This window comes from Mustelus asterias, chromosome 8 (genome assembly GCF_964213995.1).
Source record: "Mustelus asterias chromosome 8, sMusAst1.hap1.1, whole genome shotgun sequence".
NCBI classification, from domain to species: Eukaryota; Metazoa; Chordata; class Chondrichthyes; order Carcharhiniformes; family Triakidae; genus Mustelus; species Mustelus asterias.
This window is the reverse complement of record NC_135808.1, coordinates 67789918-67810439: the sequence shown is the minus strand read 5'-3', so window position 1 is coordinate 67810439 and position 20522 is coordinate 67789918. Positions and strand designations below refer to the sequence as shown.

At 42.2% G+C, this 20522-nt stretch overlaps 1 protein-coding gene across 1 annotated transcript; it reads left to right on the top strand.

Annotated features, from left to right (window-relative positions):
- Positions 1-6121: 6121 nt before the first annotated feature.
- On the top strand, positions 6122-11421 carry LOC144497216 (regulator of G-protein signaling 5-like). The gene is made up of 5 exons (XM_078218122.1): positions 6122-6278; positions 8114-8212; positions 8338-8399; positions 9621-9787; positions 9935-11421. Exons 1-5 carry the CDS (start codon positions 6235-6237, stop codon positions 10145-10147), a joined length of 585 nt encoding a protein of 194 aa, XP_078074248.1. The 5' UTR covers positions 6122-6234; the 3' UTR covers positions 10148-11421.
- Positions 11422-20522: the final 9101 nt, after the last annotated feature.

The following is a 20522-nucleotide window of genomic DNA, read 5'->3' as shown; positions in this document are numbered from 1 at the left end:
CTGTAGTGTGTACCATCTACAAGATGCACTGCAGTAACTCACCAAGGTTCTTTCGACATCACTTCCCAAACCCAGAAGTCTTGCCTAGAAGGACAAGGAGAGCAGGTGTATTGAAACACTACTACCTGCACATCACACACCATCCTGATTTAGAACTGTATCACCGTTCCTTCATTGTCACTGGGACAAGATTCTGAAACTCGCTAACTGTACTATGGATGTGTCTACATCACATAAACTGTCGCGATTTAAGAAGGCGGACTCACCAACTCCTTCTCAAGGGCAATTAGGGATGGGCAATAAATCCTGGCCACATCCCAAGCACAAAAAAAGGTTTTTATTTCATTGCTCAGACAGATTTATAATTTGAAGGGTGACAGTGCAGGCGGTTGTCATCTGGAACATTTTGTGCATTGTCACCGCAACTTTCTATATCTGACGGTAAGTTGGTACTGTCAGTTCCTCTCAAACTAAATAGCCAGTCTTTCACAAAATGATTCATATGTTAGTGTTCTGCAATATTAATAAGACTCAGAAAATTTATGTAACCGAACTAAAAACTGCAACTTTAATAATGAAGAGCAGTCATGTTTTATTCAAAACTTTAGTAAGGTTTCAATAGGCAATTGAAAATTTCTGTCCTTTGTAATAAATTTGAAGATCTGGTGCTGAAATTTCATTTCTTTTAAACTCTGTGCCTCTTCATTATAAATTCTTCCCAACATGTTCGTATGGATTTCTGCACCTAAGAATTCAGGCTCTGAAGATCAGTCAATCCATGCCCAAGAGTTGTGTTTGTTTGAATTTGTGAGAGTCATTGACCTGGGCCACGTGTTTATCTGGTTTGATTAGTTTGGACTAGACAAAACAACTGGACCAAAATCACACTTTGCAAGTCATTGAGACCTGCACTCAGTATGAACATTCCAGGAAAAATCTTATGAAGGTGATGAGGCCAGCTGTAGAGCTAGTTAGAGACTCCCTATATTGCCTAGTTTTGGTTAGCCTCCCCCCAGCATTTGGTGTCAATCAGACATTTAACAGGTTAGTGGTGGGCCTTCCCCAGAATCAAGGACCCTGGGGTGGAAGTCATGCCCTCCTGCCAGTCAATCAAAGGCTGGCAGGACTTTTGGAGGGCAGCACCTCTGGGGAGGCAGTGGCTGCCGCCACTAGGTGTCGAGAACACCCAAGAGAGGAGTAGGTCCGTCATTGGATCCTGGTCACAGGTGAATGACAGCAGGGTTGGGGTGAAAGGGCAGTCTGCATCAAAGACCCTCGTTCTCAGTGGTCCACCCTTTCCTGATCATGCCAGGGTTTTCTTGTTGTGCCCCTCATAGCGTGAGCCACTGTCCGCCACTGGGGTATGAAAAGACGGACAAATAATTGTGTGCCAGGTGACTGCACAGCCTCATATTAACTGAACATGGCTGAATCAGGCCATTCCTGGCATCGTTGGCAGCTGAGTGTGTGGTTACTGGTGCCCTTACCACACCAGGCTTCTCCTCATCATTACGCTTTTCCTCCTCCTCACAAGAGGCAGAGTGTTTTGCACCTTTCTCTTCCTAGGGCTCCAGTCTGTGCTGCTGCACAATGTTCTCAAGGTTCAGCAGACCACTTTGCACACCATTAATATCCTGGGTATAGGTTGGATGCTGCAGGGTCTGGACAGGCACCTGCGTCACTTCTTCAGCATCTCAGCTCGTATGATCCTGTGAAGGTAGGGCCAGGGAGATTGCCAGAATATTTTCAATGCAGGACCTTTGCCTGAAAAGTGAGTTAATGACTGGACTTCCATCTGGCACCATGTGGTAGATCACTTGCTCTATAACAGATCTACTGATTAGGTGGCCTCCGTTGCACTTTTCCCGGCCATTGCTGTTTGGGGCCCGCACAGGTTATCAGTCACTTACAGAGGATGGCCCTTGACAGCAAGAAATCTTCTCTAATTCTGCTTTGAGATGTGGCATAGGTTGGAAGTGCAGGTCTTGTGGCACAATGGGTAGTGTCCTTGCCTTGGAACCAGAAGCTCCGGGTTCAAGTCCCATCCCAGGACTTGATGGCCAAGGAAGTGCGTTCATAATGTGGCCAAACAGGTTAAATATCAACCTGCAAAATCCTGCCAACAGGTCAATGGCTGCTGGTAAGAGCGGGAGAGACTGCTGGTCAGCCATGTTTGATGTGGAGTGGTGACCCTCAAGCTGTAAGCCTCTGGCGTCAGACTAGTGACCAGTTTCAGGAATAACTAGTTACAGAAACAGATAAAAGTCTGTCTTAGAGCACCATGAGAAGCGGGAAGAGAAAGAAGAAGACAGGATGAAAGCATCATGGCAGCTCCCTGGGAACCTTGTTGACATGCCTGATGATTTTTCAATGAATATTCCGAAAGTGGAATCTCTTTTGATTGATAGAAGTGTGATCTGGGAGCTACGTTGATTGCCATGTGCATGCAGTCAACGACCGTCTGGACCTATAGGAAGTCATGGGCCAGAGTGACCCAAAGTCAATCAGGTAAGTGGCACATTACATAATGAAATTGCTGAGCAGCCTCTTTCATAGCGGTTTTCCATGCTATAGATTGTGCCCAAGATAAAGATGGAAATTGTCATGTTCTTGCCAGCTTCTGGGCATGCTGGTAGTCATTAGCCAAACTGCTGCCCATTTGCAAATCCACCTACACTCACTGTCTGGTTAAAACTCCTCCCAGCTGCAGCTTAGCAACTTTAGGCCAGGTTTTTAGGTTTAATTAAGGGATGCCTCTATTAAAATCCAGTCCCATGACATTATTGACAGAGCCCACTTATTGTGCTTTTAACCATCAGTAAATTCTTCATCATTGTGAAACAAATCTTTTTCACTCAGAAAAGCAGTAATTCCACTAACATACAGTTCCATGGCCTGCTCCATAACATAAATATGCCTTTTACCAGAAGCTAATACTCTTTCAGTAGAGTTCTGCTTCCTAAACTGAGGTCCTGATTCTGCTAAAGAAGATCAGACCTGTGATTTGTTTTATTGGGGCGGAGTATGGAGGCTGGGTGGGGGGGGGGGGGGGTGGTTGGTGGGGGGGGCGCGGGCAGGTGGTGGTAGGGGGGGCTGCAGGATTGCAAAAGTGAACATTGATTGCTGGGATTAAATGATTTAAAGTTTTAATGAATGTATAATCAGGCCGTGCAGGTTGGAATGGTGTCAAGGATCCATAATGAGTTAAGGGGTTGAGTGGATTTCATAAAATGCTTGAGGAAATTTACCATGTTATCTGAACCCCAGGATGTGTCACTACATAGAAACATATCCCAGTGTGTGTTATCTTAATTAACACACAGAAAATTTGACCATTCTATCAAGATCAGTAGCAGAGCTCTCTGTTCTCAGTCTTGTAACAGTACCACGTAACTCAAGTGACCAGTGACAATATACCATGTGGGACATACTCTGAAATATAGCCTACCTATTTCACTGAATGTTCTGGTTTGATAGCATTTTGTATGCATATTAAAGATCAGTGTCAAGTACCCTAGATTCTATCAAAAATAATGGGATTACATAGAATAGAATAGAAAACACATAAACATGATATTCATCCCATGTTTTCAAGGAGGAGTTAGATATAGCTCCAGGGGTGAAGAGGATCAAAGGATATGGGGGAAGGCGGGATCAGGTTATTGAGTTGGATGATCAGCAATGATCATAATGAATGGTGGAGCAGGCTTGAAGGGCCAAATGACCTACTCCTGCTCCTATTTTCTATGTTTCTATGTAGCTAGCCTATTTCCCACATGAGCCTCCTCCCTCCCTCCCTGCGTGTGCATGTGCGTATGTATGTATGCGTACATGCTTCTCTCTCAGGTTTGCTACTAATAAACTTGCTCGCTCTTTGAGTCAAGAAAACCTGGTTTGATTGGCTGCTTATTAAAAGTAAATACAATTTGGATTGGAAATCGCAGTCATGAGGAATAGCAACTTCCAAAAAGCCTTGTTGTGGCAAAACCAGGTTGGTTTTGGGGAGCCAGTTCATCCCCCCTCACCCAGCCATAACAGAGTACAGAATTCTCCTGAATTTTTCATTGGGTATATTAATGTCTCCTTTAAATTTATGATGTCTATTTCTGGTCTCCCTTACAAGTGGAAACATCTCCACATGTATCTTATCAAACACCTTCCTAATTCAAAGACCTCTATTAGGTCACCTCACAGATTTTTAGAGAAATGAACCCCAGCCTGTTCAGTCTTTATTGATGGTCTCTCAATACTCAAAACATTCTTGTAAATCTTTTTTCTTAATCTTATCAGGAGTGTCTATAATTTGTTTTAATACAGAGATATGGGCGGCACAGTGATTAGCACTGCTGCCTCACAGCGCCAGAGATCTGGGTTCAATTCCGGCCTCGAGTGACTGGAGTTTGCACGTTCTCCTCATGTCTGCATGGGTTTCCTCCGGCTGCTTTGGTTTCCTCACACAGTCCAAAGATATACAGATTAGGTGGATCGGCCATGTAAATTGCCCCTTAGTGTCAGGGAACAAGCAGGGTAAATACATTGGGTTACAGTGAAAGGGTCTGGGTGGGATTGTGGTTGGTGCAGACTCAATGAACCAAATGGCCTCCTTCTGCACTGTAGGGGGTCTATGATCTATAATCCATGTTCTCAGTGCAGTTTATGAGGTTCAGTATAAGCTTGGTACAGCTTCTCTGCTTTTCAATTTTATTCCTATTCTAATAGGGCAGATAACAAAAGCACTTCAAAATTGGCTAGAAGTTTGGCTGCGTTGGCATGTCTTTGATTTATTCATGAGTGTTCTTCCTAAGAGTGGAAAGTTTTATGGCGGTTACATCAATTTACCAATATTTGCCAGCAGCAGTACTTCATGTCATCTAGTTTCCTTCCCTGTAAATATAGGGGCATGCAATTGTTAAGTGACTGTAAATGATGTTGCAATCATTTTCACCCTGCTGGTAATATTTGAGGTGAAAGAGAGATTGGTGCTCACACACAAGGACAGACTCTTAAATAATAGGAGTATCTTGTGTCCCCTATTTCCGTTATATAAGGATAGAACGCTGACTCTGGACGAGATTGTTATCAATTCGCTTTTGTCTGTTTTTTTTCCAGATGTTCGAAATCTGTCATTTTAAAATTCTATAACATGGTTAAAAAAAAAAGTTTCACAATTTCTAATCATATTCTAATTCAACGCAATAATGGAGCAGAAAGTTAGCAACATAGAACACTTAAAGCACCATAGCCTCTGAATAATAAGACAAATTTAATAGTAATCAACCATTTTCCTGACATTTGGCAGATAACAGGTTTCAATTTGTTGGAAGTGCACATTCAGACTCGCTTGATGTGGTGTCCTTGTGAATGTTTACATAATCCTTTCAGTGAAGGCAATGGCCCAAAAGATGATGTTAGTCTAAATCAATGTGGCATCTTATGTGGAATCAACAGCTCTTCTCCTTCTCATGCTGTGTGCAGATTATCAATTTTCCAGAATAATTTTTAACCTTCCTTCATATAGGCAAACACAAATGTGTGATTCTTGTTCACCAGCTGGTGTGTAAAAGATATAGCAAAGGTTAAAACAAAACAGATCGAAGACACTAAAAAAATTGCACAATATAACAATCAGCCTTTATATATCACCTTGTACATTACAAAACATCTTGAGACGTTTCACAGGGAATCAGCAGAGGGAACAAGAAATTATCAAACAATTTCACCCTTTTCCCAATGTTGTTTTGATAACACTGTGCTCCCAGGTCCGAATGCATCCAGAACAAACTTAATAAGTTTCACTATCTGTCCATAATTCTTTGGATGGCTAACGATTCAAAGTTAGTAATGCTAAAGGGCAAGCTACAAAATGCACTTCTCTCCTCTTCCATTATTTAGAATCCTGCAAAATCAGAAAATGGCTGTATTTAAATAAGCTTTAGAGTTAATGATCCAAGCATATGAAGAATGAATAATGTGATGTTTAATAAATGATCACATTATCAAGGCTGGGAAACTCCACGCACGGAAACGTCATCATCCAACTCCTAAGCTGTTGGTCGTTTAACCTTGTCAATTTCCTGCAGTCCTTTTATTGGTTAAATAACTGGCTCCACTCCAGCCAGCTGCTGTATATAAGACACAGAGTTCAGCTGCAGCATTCAGTCTGTACATGTAAGACTACTGCACCCAGAATAAATTTTGTGAAGGGGACTTAACAATTTCCAGTAAACAATAAAAATGTGCCGAGGACTATCATCACTACCAAGCTGCTGCTTAGAAAGGTATGTTACAGCACGAACGTGTTTGAATAGTGGAAGGTTACTGAAGTAACTACTTACTTTGGCATTCAGTAGTTTAAACTTGGATAACTCAGAATTTATAATTTGCTGTATTAGTTAGGGCGGCACGGTGGCACAGTGGTTAGCATAGCTGCTTCACAGCGCCAGGGACCCGGGTTCAATTCTGGCCTCTGGTGACTCTGCAAGGCTTTCCTCTAGGTGCTCCGGTTCCCTCCCACACTCCAAAGATGTGTGGGTTAGGTTGATTGGCCATATAAAATTGCCCCTTCGTGTCAGGGGAACTAGTGGGGTTACGGGGATAGTGCCTGGGTGGTTGTCGGTGCAGGCTCAATGGGCTGAAGGCCTCCTTCTGCACTATAGGGATTCTATGATTCTACTTAACATGGACCTGTGTTGTAGATCAGGAATCCTGCTCACAAAGCGTTGAGAGCACCACCTATTATACAGAGAACCTGATTAAGATTTCACGAGAGATTAAAAAATAGGCTGGAAAAATTGAAGAGGAATATTTGTAAAATGTGTTTTGTGCATTGGGGTAACTCTGGAAAATGTTCCTTTAATTATCTTGGTGACAATTTAAAGTGATTTTAATTTTCAATCAATTTTCATCAATCAAGAACATGAGATCCTTAAAATGTTGAAAGATCACACCCGACAAATGTTTGGTGGGACTCAACTAAGACCATTCAAAACTGAAGAGCAGCTGTGATTTTTATATTTATTCATGTCCTGATATTAATTTTAACTTTAACAGAAGGAGACATAAAATGCGGGGAATGTACAGCACCTCTCAACATTTAGAAGGAAAACAAGAAAGGATAATGTGGGCTATAGTTCTAACATAGGTTAGCGGAGCTGGCTGAAGAATTTTTTTTACATCATTGTAAGAAGGGGTTGTGCTTTCTCTGAGGCACTTTTCTTTTCCAAATTCAGAAATAATCAGAAATGCCTTCAAACTTTTGAAGTCTGAAATGAAATCAAATCAAGCTGAAAATAGCTCTAAAAGAAAAGGTCGGTTAATATTTCTAGATGCTGACAGAGGTGCTGTACATTTCTTATATTTTGTGTCTCCTTTTTTAAAAACTAAAATTAATATCTGGACATGAATGACTTTAAAAATCACAGCTACTCTTAAGTTTTTAAATTGTCTTAGCTCCTCTTGGATGATTATGCTGTACAGCTCGTTGTGGTACAGCAAAGCAAATGAGCGGGCACTTACTTCAAGGAAGAAATAGATTTGGGGAGGCACGAACACCATCCAGCAGTGTCACAGAAACCCTACAATGCAGAAGGAGGCCATTCGGCCCACTGAATCTGCATCAACTCTCCGACAGACATCTTATCCAGGCCCATCTCCCAGCCCTATTCCCATAAACCCGCACATACACCCTGCTAATCCACTTAACCTGCACGTCTTTGGACATTAAGGGGCAATTTACTATGGCCAATCTACTCACCTGCACATCTTTGGACTGTGGGAGGAAACCGGAGCACCCAGAGGACGCGGGCAGAATATGCCAGTTCCAGACAGTCACCCAAGGCTGGAATTGGACCCGGGTCCATGGCGCTGTGAGGCAGCACTGTGTTGTAAATCCAACTTAAAGTATATGATTGGGCTAATAAAGAAAGGGAAACAAATTTCTCCAATTAACAAACCATATGGAGAGTAGAAAGGAAATTCCACCCTTTAAGAGAGTAAAATTAGCAATGATGCATTAGTACGTTGGCACAATACTTCCTTTAAAAATGACACCAATTCAAGATTGCCAGAAGCTATGCATTTCCTTTACGTGACTAATAATATTTTCTATTTTCAGGGCAAAGGGGATCAAGTCCCGGTTAGGAATGTTTCTACAGACATCAGAGAAATCTTATAAATCTGTTCAAGCGAAGAAGACCAAAAAAACCAAGTCTAGGTGAGTACACTGCCAGCCACTGAACTAGAAGCAGAGTAACTGGCCACTAACACCATCTAGCCTCTATTTTGTCAAATACAAAATCATACTAAAGAAAATCATTGTACATTTTCTGTTTCAACCAGGCCCTCCTCAGAGGAAGCAAAGAAATGGAGACAATCTCTGGACAAGATGCTTGCTCATAAATGTAAGTTGGTGTCTGTTTTGGTGTTGCCATAATAGGGGTTCTGTAAGGGTTTTCGTTACTTTATTGCATTAAATTGACATCTGTTGACAAGATAGTTTCAGAAATTCTGCTTGCTTATTATAATGATTCCATAAAGCAGGATCCAAGCGCATTTTTAAAATAAATTATAGAGCTTATGCAGATTTATTTAATGATTGTAGGCAAAATGTTTTCAAGTGTTTGAGCGCAGTACTTCAAACTTGCAAAATAATTCACTCATTTAAAAAATGACACACCAAGGCGTGGGCCAATGTTTAGTGCATCACGTCATTTGGGGAAAAAATAACGATGGGAAGTTCTCCTCTGACATCAAAAGATGATCAAAAGTGAATTTCAGGGGTTAATAATGAACCCGGTACATTATCAAATAATCCACCTGTATGCAGCAATGTTGAAGGACTTTGTCCAGTTCCCATTTGAAACTGCATTCATTGAACAAATTGGCAACTTATCCCAAATGTCAGTGATCCTCTGGGACTAGCAAAGCCTCCTGCAAATTCTATAGAACCTGACACTATGCTTATAGATTTTTGACTGCATTAAATCATTGTCCAATAAAATATGGGAAGTGAATAGGTAGCATCCAAGCCAATCTAACAAACTGAACCCAATTATAAAATTCTGAGCAGCGATAAGTGTGCGACACTGGTGATAGGAAGGGGAATGGTTGCAGCTTTTTGCAGGGAGGAAGTTCCAAGGTCGGAGATACGGTTGACTCACTAGCTTAGGAATCATTGAGAAACTTCCAGCAGAGCAAAGTCCCTTCAGCCAATTGACAATTCCCAGACAAATCCGTGCCATGATTCTTCCTAGTCAAGCCAAGCGCAATGGGATATTGGAAGCATATGGTTTTCATTCATACTTTTTGGCAAAGTATTGGATGGAGATTTGGGACTTTGAACATGCCCAGCCTGAAAAGGGCCATGTATGAGGGGGAAACTAGCAGCATCTTTTAAACACCTTACTCACCATCAAGCCATCACTGGAGACCTCTCTCGGATTATTAGCGCATGTCAAAAGCTCTTCTTTTCTGATTTTGAAGATTAAAAATAAAACTAACACATACTATGTCGTGAAATTTTGCAAGATTGAAGAAGTGGAACATATTTGTTTCATCTTTAAATTGAACAGAATTACTAAAGCTTTCGAATAATTACAATTTCTTCCCCCTTCTTTTGGCAGATGGTTTGACTGCCTTCAGAACGTTCCTCCAATCAGAGTACAGCGAGGAGAACATTGAATTCTGGCTGGCTTGTGAAGACTATAAGAAAACAAAGTCACTTGCAAAGCGGGCCTCCAAAGCAAAGCAGATTTATTTGGAATTCATAGAAACAGATGCCCCTAAAGAGGTCAGTCCTTTCATTTGTAATTGAGGACCATATGCAGGGCATTATTTTAAAAGCTCTTGTAAAACTAAACTCTCGCTTCAGCGAGAGCGATTTTAACATTTAGAAAAATGCTCATTGATTTACTTTCTGCCTCTAATTTCTGAATAGGTTAATATTGATTATGAAACTAAAGACTTCACTAAGAGTCACCTGCTGAACCCCAGCCGCTCCAGCTTTGATGTGGCCCAGAAGAAGATTTACAACCTGATGGAGAAGGATTCCTACGCCAGGTTCTTGAGATCGGAGCTGTATCTAAACCTGATTAAACAGACAGAGAGAATCACCAGCCAGTCCGACACCAACAGGCAGTCCCAGACGTGAAGCTGGAAAGAGCAACTCTTGAGGAGATTTTAAAAGAGCAACTAATAGAAGCTGAGACCATGAATGGAAGGCATGAGCGGAAGCACAGTTGGAAATAGTGACAAACGATATTGTCTAATGGCATGGATTGGAGGCAAAAGTCTTCAGAGTTGACAGAGAGAGGTGCATCTGTGATATTCCAGAAGGTGCTGAATAAGAAAATGAATGTGTACATTACAGTGAGAAGCAATGGGACTTTGCATTATGTTCTTACACAAATATTTTATGCTTTGCTGTATAAATTATTTATTGTACATGGCCATAAATTATTCTACAACATCGGTTACACAGTATATGAAATACAGTGCGGAAAGTCTCTGCATGAGGATGAATTCATACTGATGTTCTTTTAGAAAAGATTGTGATTAACCTCTGCAACAGTGTCAAGTTTGCTTCAAGTTTCTAAGTTTATTTATTAGTGTCACAAGTAGGCTTACATTATCACTGCAATGAACTTACGTGAAAATATCCTGGTCGCCACACTCCAGCACCTGTTCAGGTACATTGAGGGAGAATTTAGCATAGCCAATGCTCCTAACCCGCATAGTCGTTTGGACTGTGGGAGGAAACCAGAGCACCCAGAGGAAGCCAACACAGACATGAGGAGAATGTGACCCAAACTGGGAATCGAACCCGGGTCCCTGGTGCCGTGAGGCAGCAGTGCTAACCACTGTGCCGCCCACCCAAGCCAACACATTCTGAGATGAGAGCATACAATTCCATTCAGGATTGTAATAGGTTCTATGTGTTATTAATACACCATCAAGCTTATGTCGTCATGCAAAGGAAGTTTTCATTAATCAAATGAAAATTTTAGAGAAAAATATTTGAAAGTCATTTGACAAAAGCCAAATTCTAAATGAACAATAAATCCACGTGGTTAAATCAGAAACACGTTAATAGTCTTCCTGAAATGGTCCATAAGATGGTTAATAAAGCTTTAGACGGTGATTTCTAATGTGCTGAACATTACTGAGCTCTCAACATCAATAGATGTTGTCTTATCGCATTGACATTGCTGGAAATTTGCAATGACAATTTGCAGTTGGTCACTGGTCAGTTCTGGTGTAGTTCCACCTCCAAGCCAGGACAGATCACTTACAACCACGTTGTGTTAAAGTTTTATTGTTAATTTATTGTCAACCACTGGTTTTGTACATGAATTATTTATTTCTGGATGTTTAATTTCCAAGTGGAAATGCTAAGAGAAAGTGAAATAAAGAATGTCGCACCGCATAATGCCTCGTGTTTTTATTTGGTGAGGGTGGCAGGTGAGTGGGCGGATGCTGGGAGAAGAATAAGAGGGCAGTGTCCATGAAACATACACAAGTACCAAGTATTGATAGTAGAACAGCCAGTCTTGACACAGTTCGTATCTCTCTCACCTCCGAGTGAGAAGGTTGTTGGTTCAGGCACAGTTCGTGATATTTTAAAAAAATTCATTCATAAAATATGGGCATTGTTGACAAGACTGGCACCTGTTGCCCATCCCTAACCACCCCCCCCCGCTTGAGAAGGCGATGGTGAGCTGCCTTCTTGAACCGCTGCAGTCCCTGTGGTGTAGGTACACAGTAAGAAGTTTAACAACACCAGGTTAAAGTCCAACAGGTTTATTTGGTAGCAAAAGCCACACAAGCTTTCGGAGCTGCAAGCCCCTTCTTCAGGCACCTGAAGAAGGGGCTTGCAGCTCCGAAAGCTTGTGTGGCTTTTGCTACCAAATAAACCTGTTGGACTTTAACCTGGTGTTGTTAAACTTCTTACTGTGTTTACCCCAGTCCAACGCCGGCATCTCCACATCGTGTAGGTACACCACAGGGAGAGAGTTCCTGGATTTTGGGAGAGGTGATGGTTTCATGGTACTATCACTCACTGGTCTAGTAATCCAGAGACCCAGGGTAATGTTCTTGGGATCTGGGTTCGAAATCCACCACATGGTGCTGAAATTTGAATTAACGTTTTAAAAAATCCGGAATTAAAAAGTCTGGAAAACTATCAAGCATCATAAAAACCCATCTGGTTCACTAGTGTCCTTTAGGGAAGGAAATCTGCCATTGATACCCGGTCTGGCCTACATGTGACTCCAGATCCACAGCGATGTGGTTGACTCTTCAATGAAATGGAGGGCAGTTAGGGATGGGCAATAAATGTTGGCCCAACCAGTGATGCCTATATCCCATGAAGGAATAATAACAAAAGTCACTTGGAGTTAATCAAATTGGCTGAAGACTGGCTTCTGTGATGCTAAGGATCTCTTGAAGAGACTGACATGGTGCATTCATTCATCATGAGCACATAATATAGACTGACACTCCATTGCAGCACTGAGAGAATACCACACAGATAAAAGTACTGTCTATCAGATCAGACTTTAAACCAACGCTCTGCTTGTCATCACAGGAGAATGTTAAATATCCTAATTGCCACTTTTTGAAGAAGAACAGAGGAATTCTCCCAGTGTCCTGACCAACTGCTGCCTCATAGTACCAGGAACCTGGTTTGATTCCCGGCTTAGGTCACTGTCTGTGCGGAGTCTCCACGTTCTCCCCGTGTCTGCGTGGGTTTCCTCTGGATGCTCTGGCTTCCTCCCACAGTCCAAAAGACATGCTGGTTAGGTGCATTGGCCATGCTAAATTCTCCCTCAGTATACCCGGACAGGCATCGGAGTGTGGCGACTAGAGGATTTTCACAGTAACTTCATTGCAGTGTTAATGTAAACCTATTGTAACACTAATAAATAAACAAAACTTAAACATTCATCCCTTAATCAACACCACCAAAACTGAATTAGCTGGTTATCTGTTTCAGTGTTATTTGTGGATCTTGCTGTGTACCAATTAACTGCCGCACTTGCCTAAGAAAATAACAATGGCTACACTTTCAAAGGTAAGTTAAAAAAGCTTTGGCACGTTCAATGCCAAGTGAATTATTACTGTTTGGTCACTTTTGTTTGTATTCACGTGTAACTTTACACTAAAAAAGGCTTTCCACAAATTACTCAGGAGAAGACTTAGATCAATTTGTAACTTTGCAGATGTATGGAAATCACAATATCTTATAAATAAGCCACCAACAATGAATGCAAAGTTAGCAAGAGAGCATTTACATTAGAGATGTCTTCAGTACAGGCCAACAGAACATTTCAAATAAGAAACCCCTCCTCCTACACTTGGACTCTTGGCACATCCCTTTCATACACCTGCCCAACAAGGACCTCCTGCTCTCCAATCTTTATTAGTTATCCTCACTGTGTACACTCAGAGCTCTCATCTCTGACCTGCCCATGTACTAACATGCCTTGGAGTCCCCTCAGTCTTTGCAGTCCATTGTCTGATGGGCAGATTTGCAGCACTGTTGTCCCTCTGGTGGAGTCTGGTAACATGTGGCTTTTGTCCTTTCATCTACAACAATTTACACTCACACCTCACCTCTACGCAGCTGGCCGTTGCCTTTCCTATCCATTGCTGAGAAATATTGAGATCCTCCAAACCCTTTACATCCTCCAAAAGGGTGGCATTCTGACCCTCATTTCTTAACCCCATTGACCCAACTCTCCACAAATGGAAAACATTCTGTATCGATCCTCCACCTCCATAATGAGGTGGAGGATCTTCATCCCCAGGGAGCAGGATTCCTGCAGTTGACTTCTATCCGCAGGTGAGCAGTTTCATGGACCCTGTTCTTACACCAACACTGTACCTGCACCCAGGAACTCTCTGCCAGAACAGGAGAACAGTACGAAAGGAAAACAATATGCAGCTTCCAAACCTCTCCTTTTCCCTGCTCTACTTCTCATCCCTTTCCTTCTCTCCTGGCCTGGTGTTAGTATCTCTCAACTATTGATCCAGAAACTCAGCTAGTGTTCTGGGCACCCAGGTTCGAATTCTGCCCTGACGGATGGTAGAATTTGAAGTCAATTTTTAAAAATTTGGAATTAAGAACCTACTGATGACCATGAAACCATTGTCAATTGTCGGGAAAACCCATCAGGTTCACTAATGTCCTTTAGGGAAGGAAATCTGCCATCCTTACCTGGTCTGGCCTACACGTGACTCCAGAGCCACAGCAATGTGGTTGACTCTCAACTGCCCTCGGGCAACTTGGGTGGGCAATAAATGCTGGCCAACCAGTGATGCACATGTCCTGCAAATTAATTAAAAAAAATAATTTATCTTTAGTGACGTGATACATTTTATAGCTAATTGGCAAAAAGTGGATAAAGGTATCAGGCATGGCTTAGGGCAGCACTCTCACTTCTTGAGTAGGTAAAGTGTGGGTCTAAAGTTCACATCAGAGATGTAAGCAAAGAAGCTAGACTGATACTTGCAATGCAGTATTTAAGGAGTGCTATACTGTTGCTGATGCCATCTTTCATTTGAAGTGTTAACTTCTAGGGGAGGTAAAAGATCACATGGCATTTCTGACGAGAAACGGAGTTCTCCCCAATATCCTGGTCAATATTTATCCCTCAACCAACATCACCAAAAACAGATGATCTGGCCACTAGCACATTGCTGTCTGTGGGGTTTTGCTGGACAGATATTAACTGATGTACGTCAACTATACAAACAGTGTCTTCATTGGATGTGATGCACTTTACCTTGAGACAAATGCAAGTTTGTCTTTCCCTATAATACAACTACATGGAACTGCTGTGAAATGTTTACTTTGAAACACAGTAACTTTGCAAAATTAGCATTCTCCCTGTCAGAGGAACGTCAAGTCATACGGACTGGGAAACTCCCAGGTTAGATACTGTACTGATCAACTTCTCAGCTGTGGAACTGCAATTGGGTTGTGGACAAAGGAGTGACAAAATAAAACTCAACCATGGTTGCTTTCATGACGGTTATCTAGTGACCTCTGCTGGAAAAACGTATGCATGGATGCAGGGTAAAAGCAGAAGTGGATTTGATGCAATTTTAAGTTTTGTTTATTTATTGGTGTCACAAGTAGGCTTACATTAACACTGCAATGAAGTTACTGTGAAAATCTCTTAGCCACCACACTCCGGCGCCTGTTCGGGTACACTGAGGGAGAATCTAGCATGGCCAATGCACCTAACCAGCACGTCTTTCGGACTGCGGGTGGAAACCGGAGCACCCAGCGGAAACCCACACAGACACGGGGAGAACGTGCAGACTCCGCACAGACAATGACCTAAGCCGGGAATCGAACCCGGGTCCCTGGCGCTGTGAAGCAGCAGTGCTAACTGCTGTGCCACCGTGCCAATCTAAGTTCACAACTTGCCTAATTGAACGGGATATTGTGGGAAACGTGATCCACAATACCTCAGGCTCTGGAGGAAATAACAAAATGTTGTGCGTAATATGACAATGCCTAAAAAAAAGCCTGCATAAACTGAATGACTTCCAGTTACATCTTTACCTTGTGCTCATGTGACATCCAGGAAGCTCAAAGTTTGTTGTTTCACTTAACCACTCAGTCACAGCCTTGAACTCATTGATTCATGGATAAACTCTAACTGTATCTAATAGTCCCACATAGCTTTGATTCATTAGTTTGAAAGACATCCAACCCATGCTGTCTAAAAAAAGGTCAGAATTTTAAAAAATGATTTCTTCACAGGACCAAAGACAAATAAGTGAGCCGGAAACTTCCAATGTCACCAGTCCCTAGGTTGTTAAATCCCCATTTAATCCCTAACACCAGGTCAAATGTCAAGATCAATCTTACTGCCTTGTCTCTTAGACCAGTGGTTCCCAATTTCTGCCATGGCACACTAGTGTGGAAGCTGCAAATGTGCCACGGCTTGCTGCCAGAATGTTTTGGTGAAAAAGTTAAGTTAAAGTTTATTTATTAGTCACAAGTAAGGCTTACATTAACACTGCAATGACGTTACAGTAACAATCCCCTAGTCCTCACAGACCGGCGCCTGTTTGGATCAATGCACCTAACCAGTGTGTCTTTTGGAGTGTGGGAGGAAACCGGAGCACCTGGAGGAAACCCACGCAGACACGAGGAGAACGTGCAAATTCCACACAGACAGTGACCCAAGCCGGGAATTGAACCCTGGTCCCTGGCGCTGTGAGGCAGCAGTGTTAACCACTGTGCCAATTGCCACCCCTGAATGCAGTATTGGCGGAAGACAGCGGGCAAGTGGGGACTGGTAGTATTAAATTCCTTAGTATTGGGGGGTTCCCTCAATACCTCCTCCACAGCCAGGCATCAGGGAACACAGATCTTTAATGCAGTCTACTCACTCCAGGCTCCAAACAACAACTGTCCTATTAGGGCAGTTCCCGGCCAGCTCACACCACACCCTGGGTCACATGACTCATTCCCTTAAAGGGGCTATGCCCCAACATACATAACAAGTAGGAAGGCAGCCACCAGGCTTGGCCTAGGAGCCCGGCATCAGACACACTGCAGGATTGACTGGCAGGTACATTGAATAAAAGCAACAGAATAACCCAGATTCCCCCCAACTTTTAAATGGTTAAACTGATTTACCCAAGTGTGTGGAAGTGACGTAACTTAGTCAAACATACAAAGAACAAAGAAAATTACAGCACAGGAACAGGCCCTTCGGCCCTCCAAGCCTGCACCGTCCATGCTGCCCGACTTAACTAAAACCCCCGACCTTTCCGGGGACCATAACTCGCTATTCCCATCCTATTCATGTATTTGTCAAGACACCCCTTAAAACTCATTACCGTATCTGCTTCCACTACTGCCCCTGGTAGAGAATTCCAGGCACCCACCACCCTCTGTGTAAAACATCTGCCTCGTACATCTCCTTTAAACCTTGCCCCTCGCACCTTAAACCTATGCCCCCTAGTAATTGATTCTTCCACCCTGGGAAAAAGCTTCTGACTATCCACTCTGTCCATGCCTCTCATAATCTATCTCCTACCAGGTCGCCCCTCAACCTCCGTCGTTCCAGTGAGAACAAGCCAAGTTTCTCCACCCTCTCCTCATAGCGAATGCCCTCCATACCAGGCAACATCCTGGTAAATCTTTTCTGTACCCTCTCCAAAGCCTCCACATCCTTCTGGTAGTGTGGCGACCAGAATTGAACACTATATTCCAAGTACGGCCTAACTAATGTTCTATAAAGCTGCAACATGACTTGCCAATTTTTAAACTCAATGCCCCGGCCAATGAAGGCAAGCATGCCATATGCCTTCTTGACTACCTTCTCCACCTGCATTGCCACTTTCAGTGACCTGTGTACCTGCACACCCAGATCCCTTTGCCTATCAATACTCTTAAGGGTTCTGTCATTTACTGTATATTTCCTACCTTTACTGGACCTTCCAAAATGCATTACCTCACATTTGTCCAGATTAAACTCCATCTGCCATCACTCCGCCCAAGTCTCCAACTGATCTATATCCTGCTAGATCCTCTAATGGCTCTCATCACTATTCGCAAATCCACCAGCCTTTGTGTCGTCCGCAAACTTACTAATCAAACCAGTTACATTTTCCTCCAAATCATTTATATATATTACAAACAGCAAAGGTCCCAGCACTGATCCCTTAGGAACGCCACTTGTCACAGCTCTCCATTCAGAAATGCACCCTTTCACTGCTACCCTCGGTCTTCTATGACCGAGCCAGTTCTGTATCCATTTTGCCAGCTCATTTCTGATCCCATGTGACTTCACCTTCTGCACCAATCTGCCACAAGGGACCTTGTCAAAGGCCTTACTGAAGTCCAGATAAACAACATCCACTGCCCTATCCTTGTCAATCATCTTCGTCACTTCCTCGAAAAACTCAATCAAGTTAGTGAGACATGACCTCCCCTTCACAAAATCATGTTGCCTCTCGCTAATACGTCCACTTATTTCCAGGTGGGAATAAATTCTGTCTTGAAGATCATCCTTTCTTGGAACTAACTCCAAGTTTCGCCACAATTCTTTTGTAAGGTACAGGACTTTTTAGCTCAAGACAGAACTTCACTCCCAATTCCCACACAGTGATTTTAACAAAAAATTGGAAACACCTTCTGTTTCTAATAACTGTATTCCTCTGGTCCACAGTAATTCCATTGTTAACATCATTGCCTTCTGAACTTAGAACTCACACAAGAACTTGGTTGCTTTTTGCTCCAAGTCCAAAACCTTGCAGCTTCTTCAAGCTGAACTGCTTGCTTCCATCAGCAAACATATATGGATAAATTAAACAAAGGAACCTCCCTAATCCCCAAAGCCCAATTCCATGACAATGTTGCATGTCTTAAATGCTTCAAACAGAAATGTAAACTAATGCATTTTTTTACCTTCAAAACCAGATCTTTTGATTCAGGGTTACACATGACTAATTTACACCTGTAATGGATAGAATTGCTCTCTCCCTCCAGGCTCTCTTGTTCCACCTTCATATAAACTTTGTCTCGCTTTTTTCACATGGGACTTAAATACATAATTTCACTCTCTTATTGAGGTAAGCATAGATCCTATGCTTTACTATTGTTTACATTTTCTCCCTTCTAATACTGACCTCATTAACTAAACACAGGTCATCCTCTGGACTGGCACTATTTGTGATATTCTGGCAATTCCTGAATTCAGCATTTTAATTGCTATACCCGTGCAACTCTAATCCTCCCAAAACTGAAATTTACCTCTAAAAGATTAATATAAATCGTGAATGAGATGACAATGACAAAAGGATAGAGGTACTGGAGAGAGTGCAGAGAAGATTCAAAAGGGTGGTAGCAGAAATATCCAGTTATCCACTCTGGTAGCAATAATAGGAAGACAGATTACTCGAATGGGTGTAAATTGAGAGGTGGATACTCAGTGAGATCTTGGTGTCCTCGTGCATCGGTCGCTCAAAGTAAGCACGCAGGTACAGCAGGCTGTAAAGAAGGCAAATGGTATATTGGCCTTCATAGCAAGAGGATCTGGGTATAGGAATAGGGATATTTTGCTGCAATTGTATAGAGCATGGTGAGGCCACACCTGGAGTATTGTGTACAGTTTTGGTGTCCTTATCCGAGGAAGGTTATCCTTGCTATAGAGGGGGTACAGCAAAGATTTACCAGGCTGATGCCTGGGATGGCAGGTCTGTTATATGAGGAGAGAGTAAGTTGGTTAAGATTATATTCACTGGAGTTTAGAATAGCAAGAGGGGATCTCATAGAAACTTATAAAATTCTAACAGGGTAGATTCAGAAAGAATGTTCCCAATGGTGGGGGAGTCCAGAACTAGGAGTCATAGTTTGAGGATAAGGGGTAAACTTTTAGAACTGAGGGGAGGAGAAATTTCTTCATTCAGAGGTGGTGAATGTATGGAATTCATTACCACAGAAAATAGTTCAGGCCAAAATGTTGTCTGATTTCAAGAAGAAATTAGATATAGCTGTTTGGGCTAAAGGGATCAAGGGATATTGGGGGGAAAGGGGGATCAGGACATTGAATTCAATGATGAGACATGATCAAAATGAATGGCGGAACAGGCTCGAAGAGCCAAATGGCCTACTCCTGTTTCTAGTTTCTAAGTACGTAGGTTGCACATCAGGAAATTAATTACAGTCTGAACCTCTTGAAAGAGAAGGCTGAGGTTTTTTAAATTATGAAAGGTTTTGAGGGTGGACATAGGGAGAATGTTTCCTCTTGTGGGGGAAAGCCTAACTGAAGGTCCTCAGTATGAGATAGTTACCAAGAAATCCAACAGGAATTCAGAAGGTACCTCTTCACCCACAAATGTAGGACTTGCTACCATAGGGAGTGGTTGAAGTGAATTCAAGAAGAATTGAGACAAGTATTTGAGGGAGAAGCGAATAGATGGTTACAATTGCAGATTAAGATGAGAAAAAATGGAAAGAAGCTCAAGTGGTGCATAAGCAAGAGCATGGACAGGTTTGACCAAATGTCTGTTTCTGTGCCATATATCGCATGTAATCTTACGTAAGCTCTTTCATATAGACTGTTCATCCTGTCACAAAAAGTACAAACTTTGCAGACTTGAATTTTTTTTGGACCCTGAAAAACCATTTCCACTTTCAAATCCCCTAAAATGATTTGCTATCTTTATACCACAAGTAATTTTCCCAGAACTTGATGTACACTGAACTCAAGGCCTTTTCTTTGTATCTACCTATAAATTTAAATAATGTCAGGTGAGAAATTGGTACAATGGCAGATTTTACAATGTTAAGACATTAATTAGTCTTTTATGCCCGACATTGACAAACTGCTGGGATGATGATCTGATACTGATGCAGTGATGTCAGTATCACTCTCGTGAACAGCTTGCCCAATGGCTTATCTCCTTATAGAAGAAAAAAGTGGAGAAACAAAACAAGACAGAGAGGGAAAGAGAGACAAATAAAAGATTGGAATATGAAAAGAATAAAGATAGAA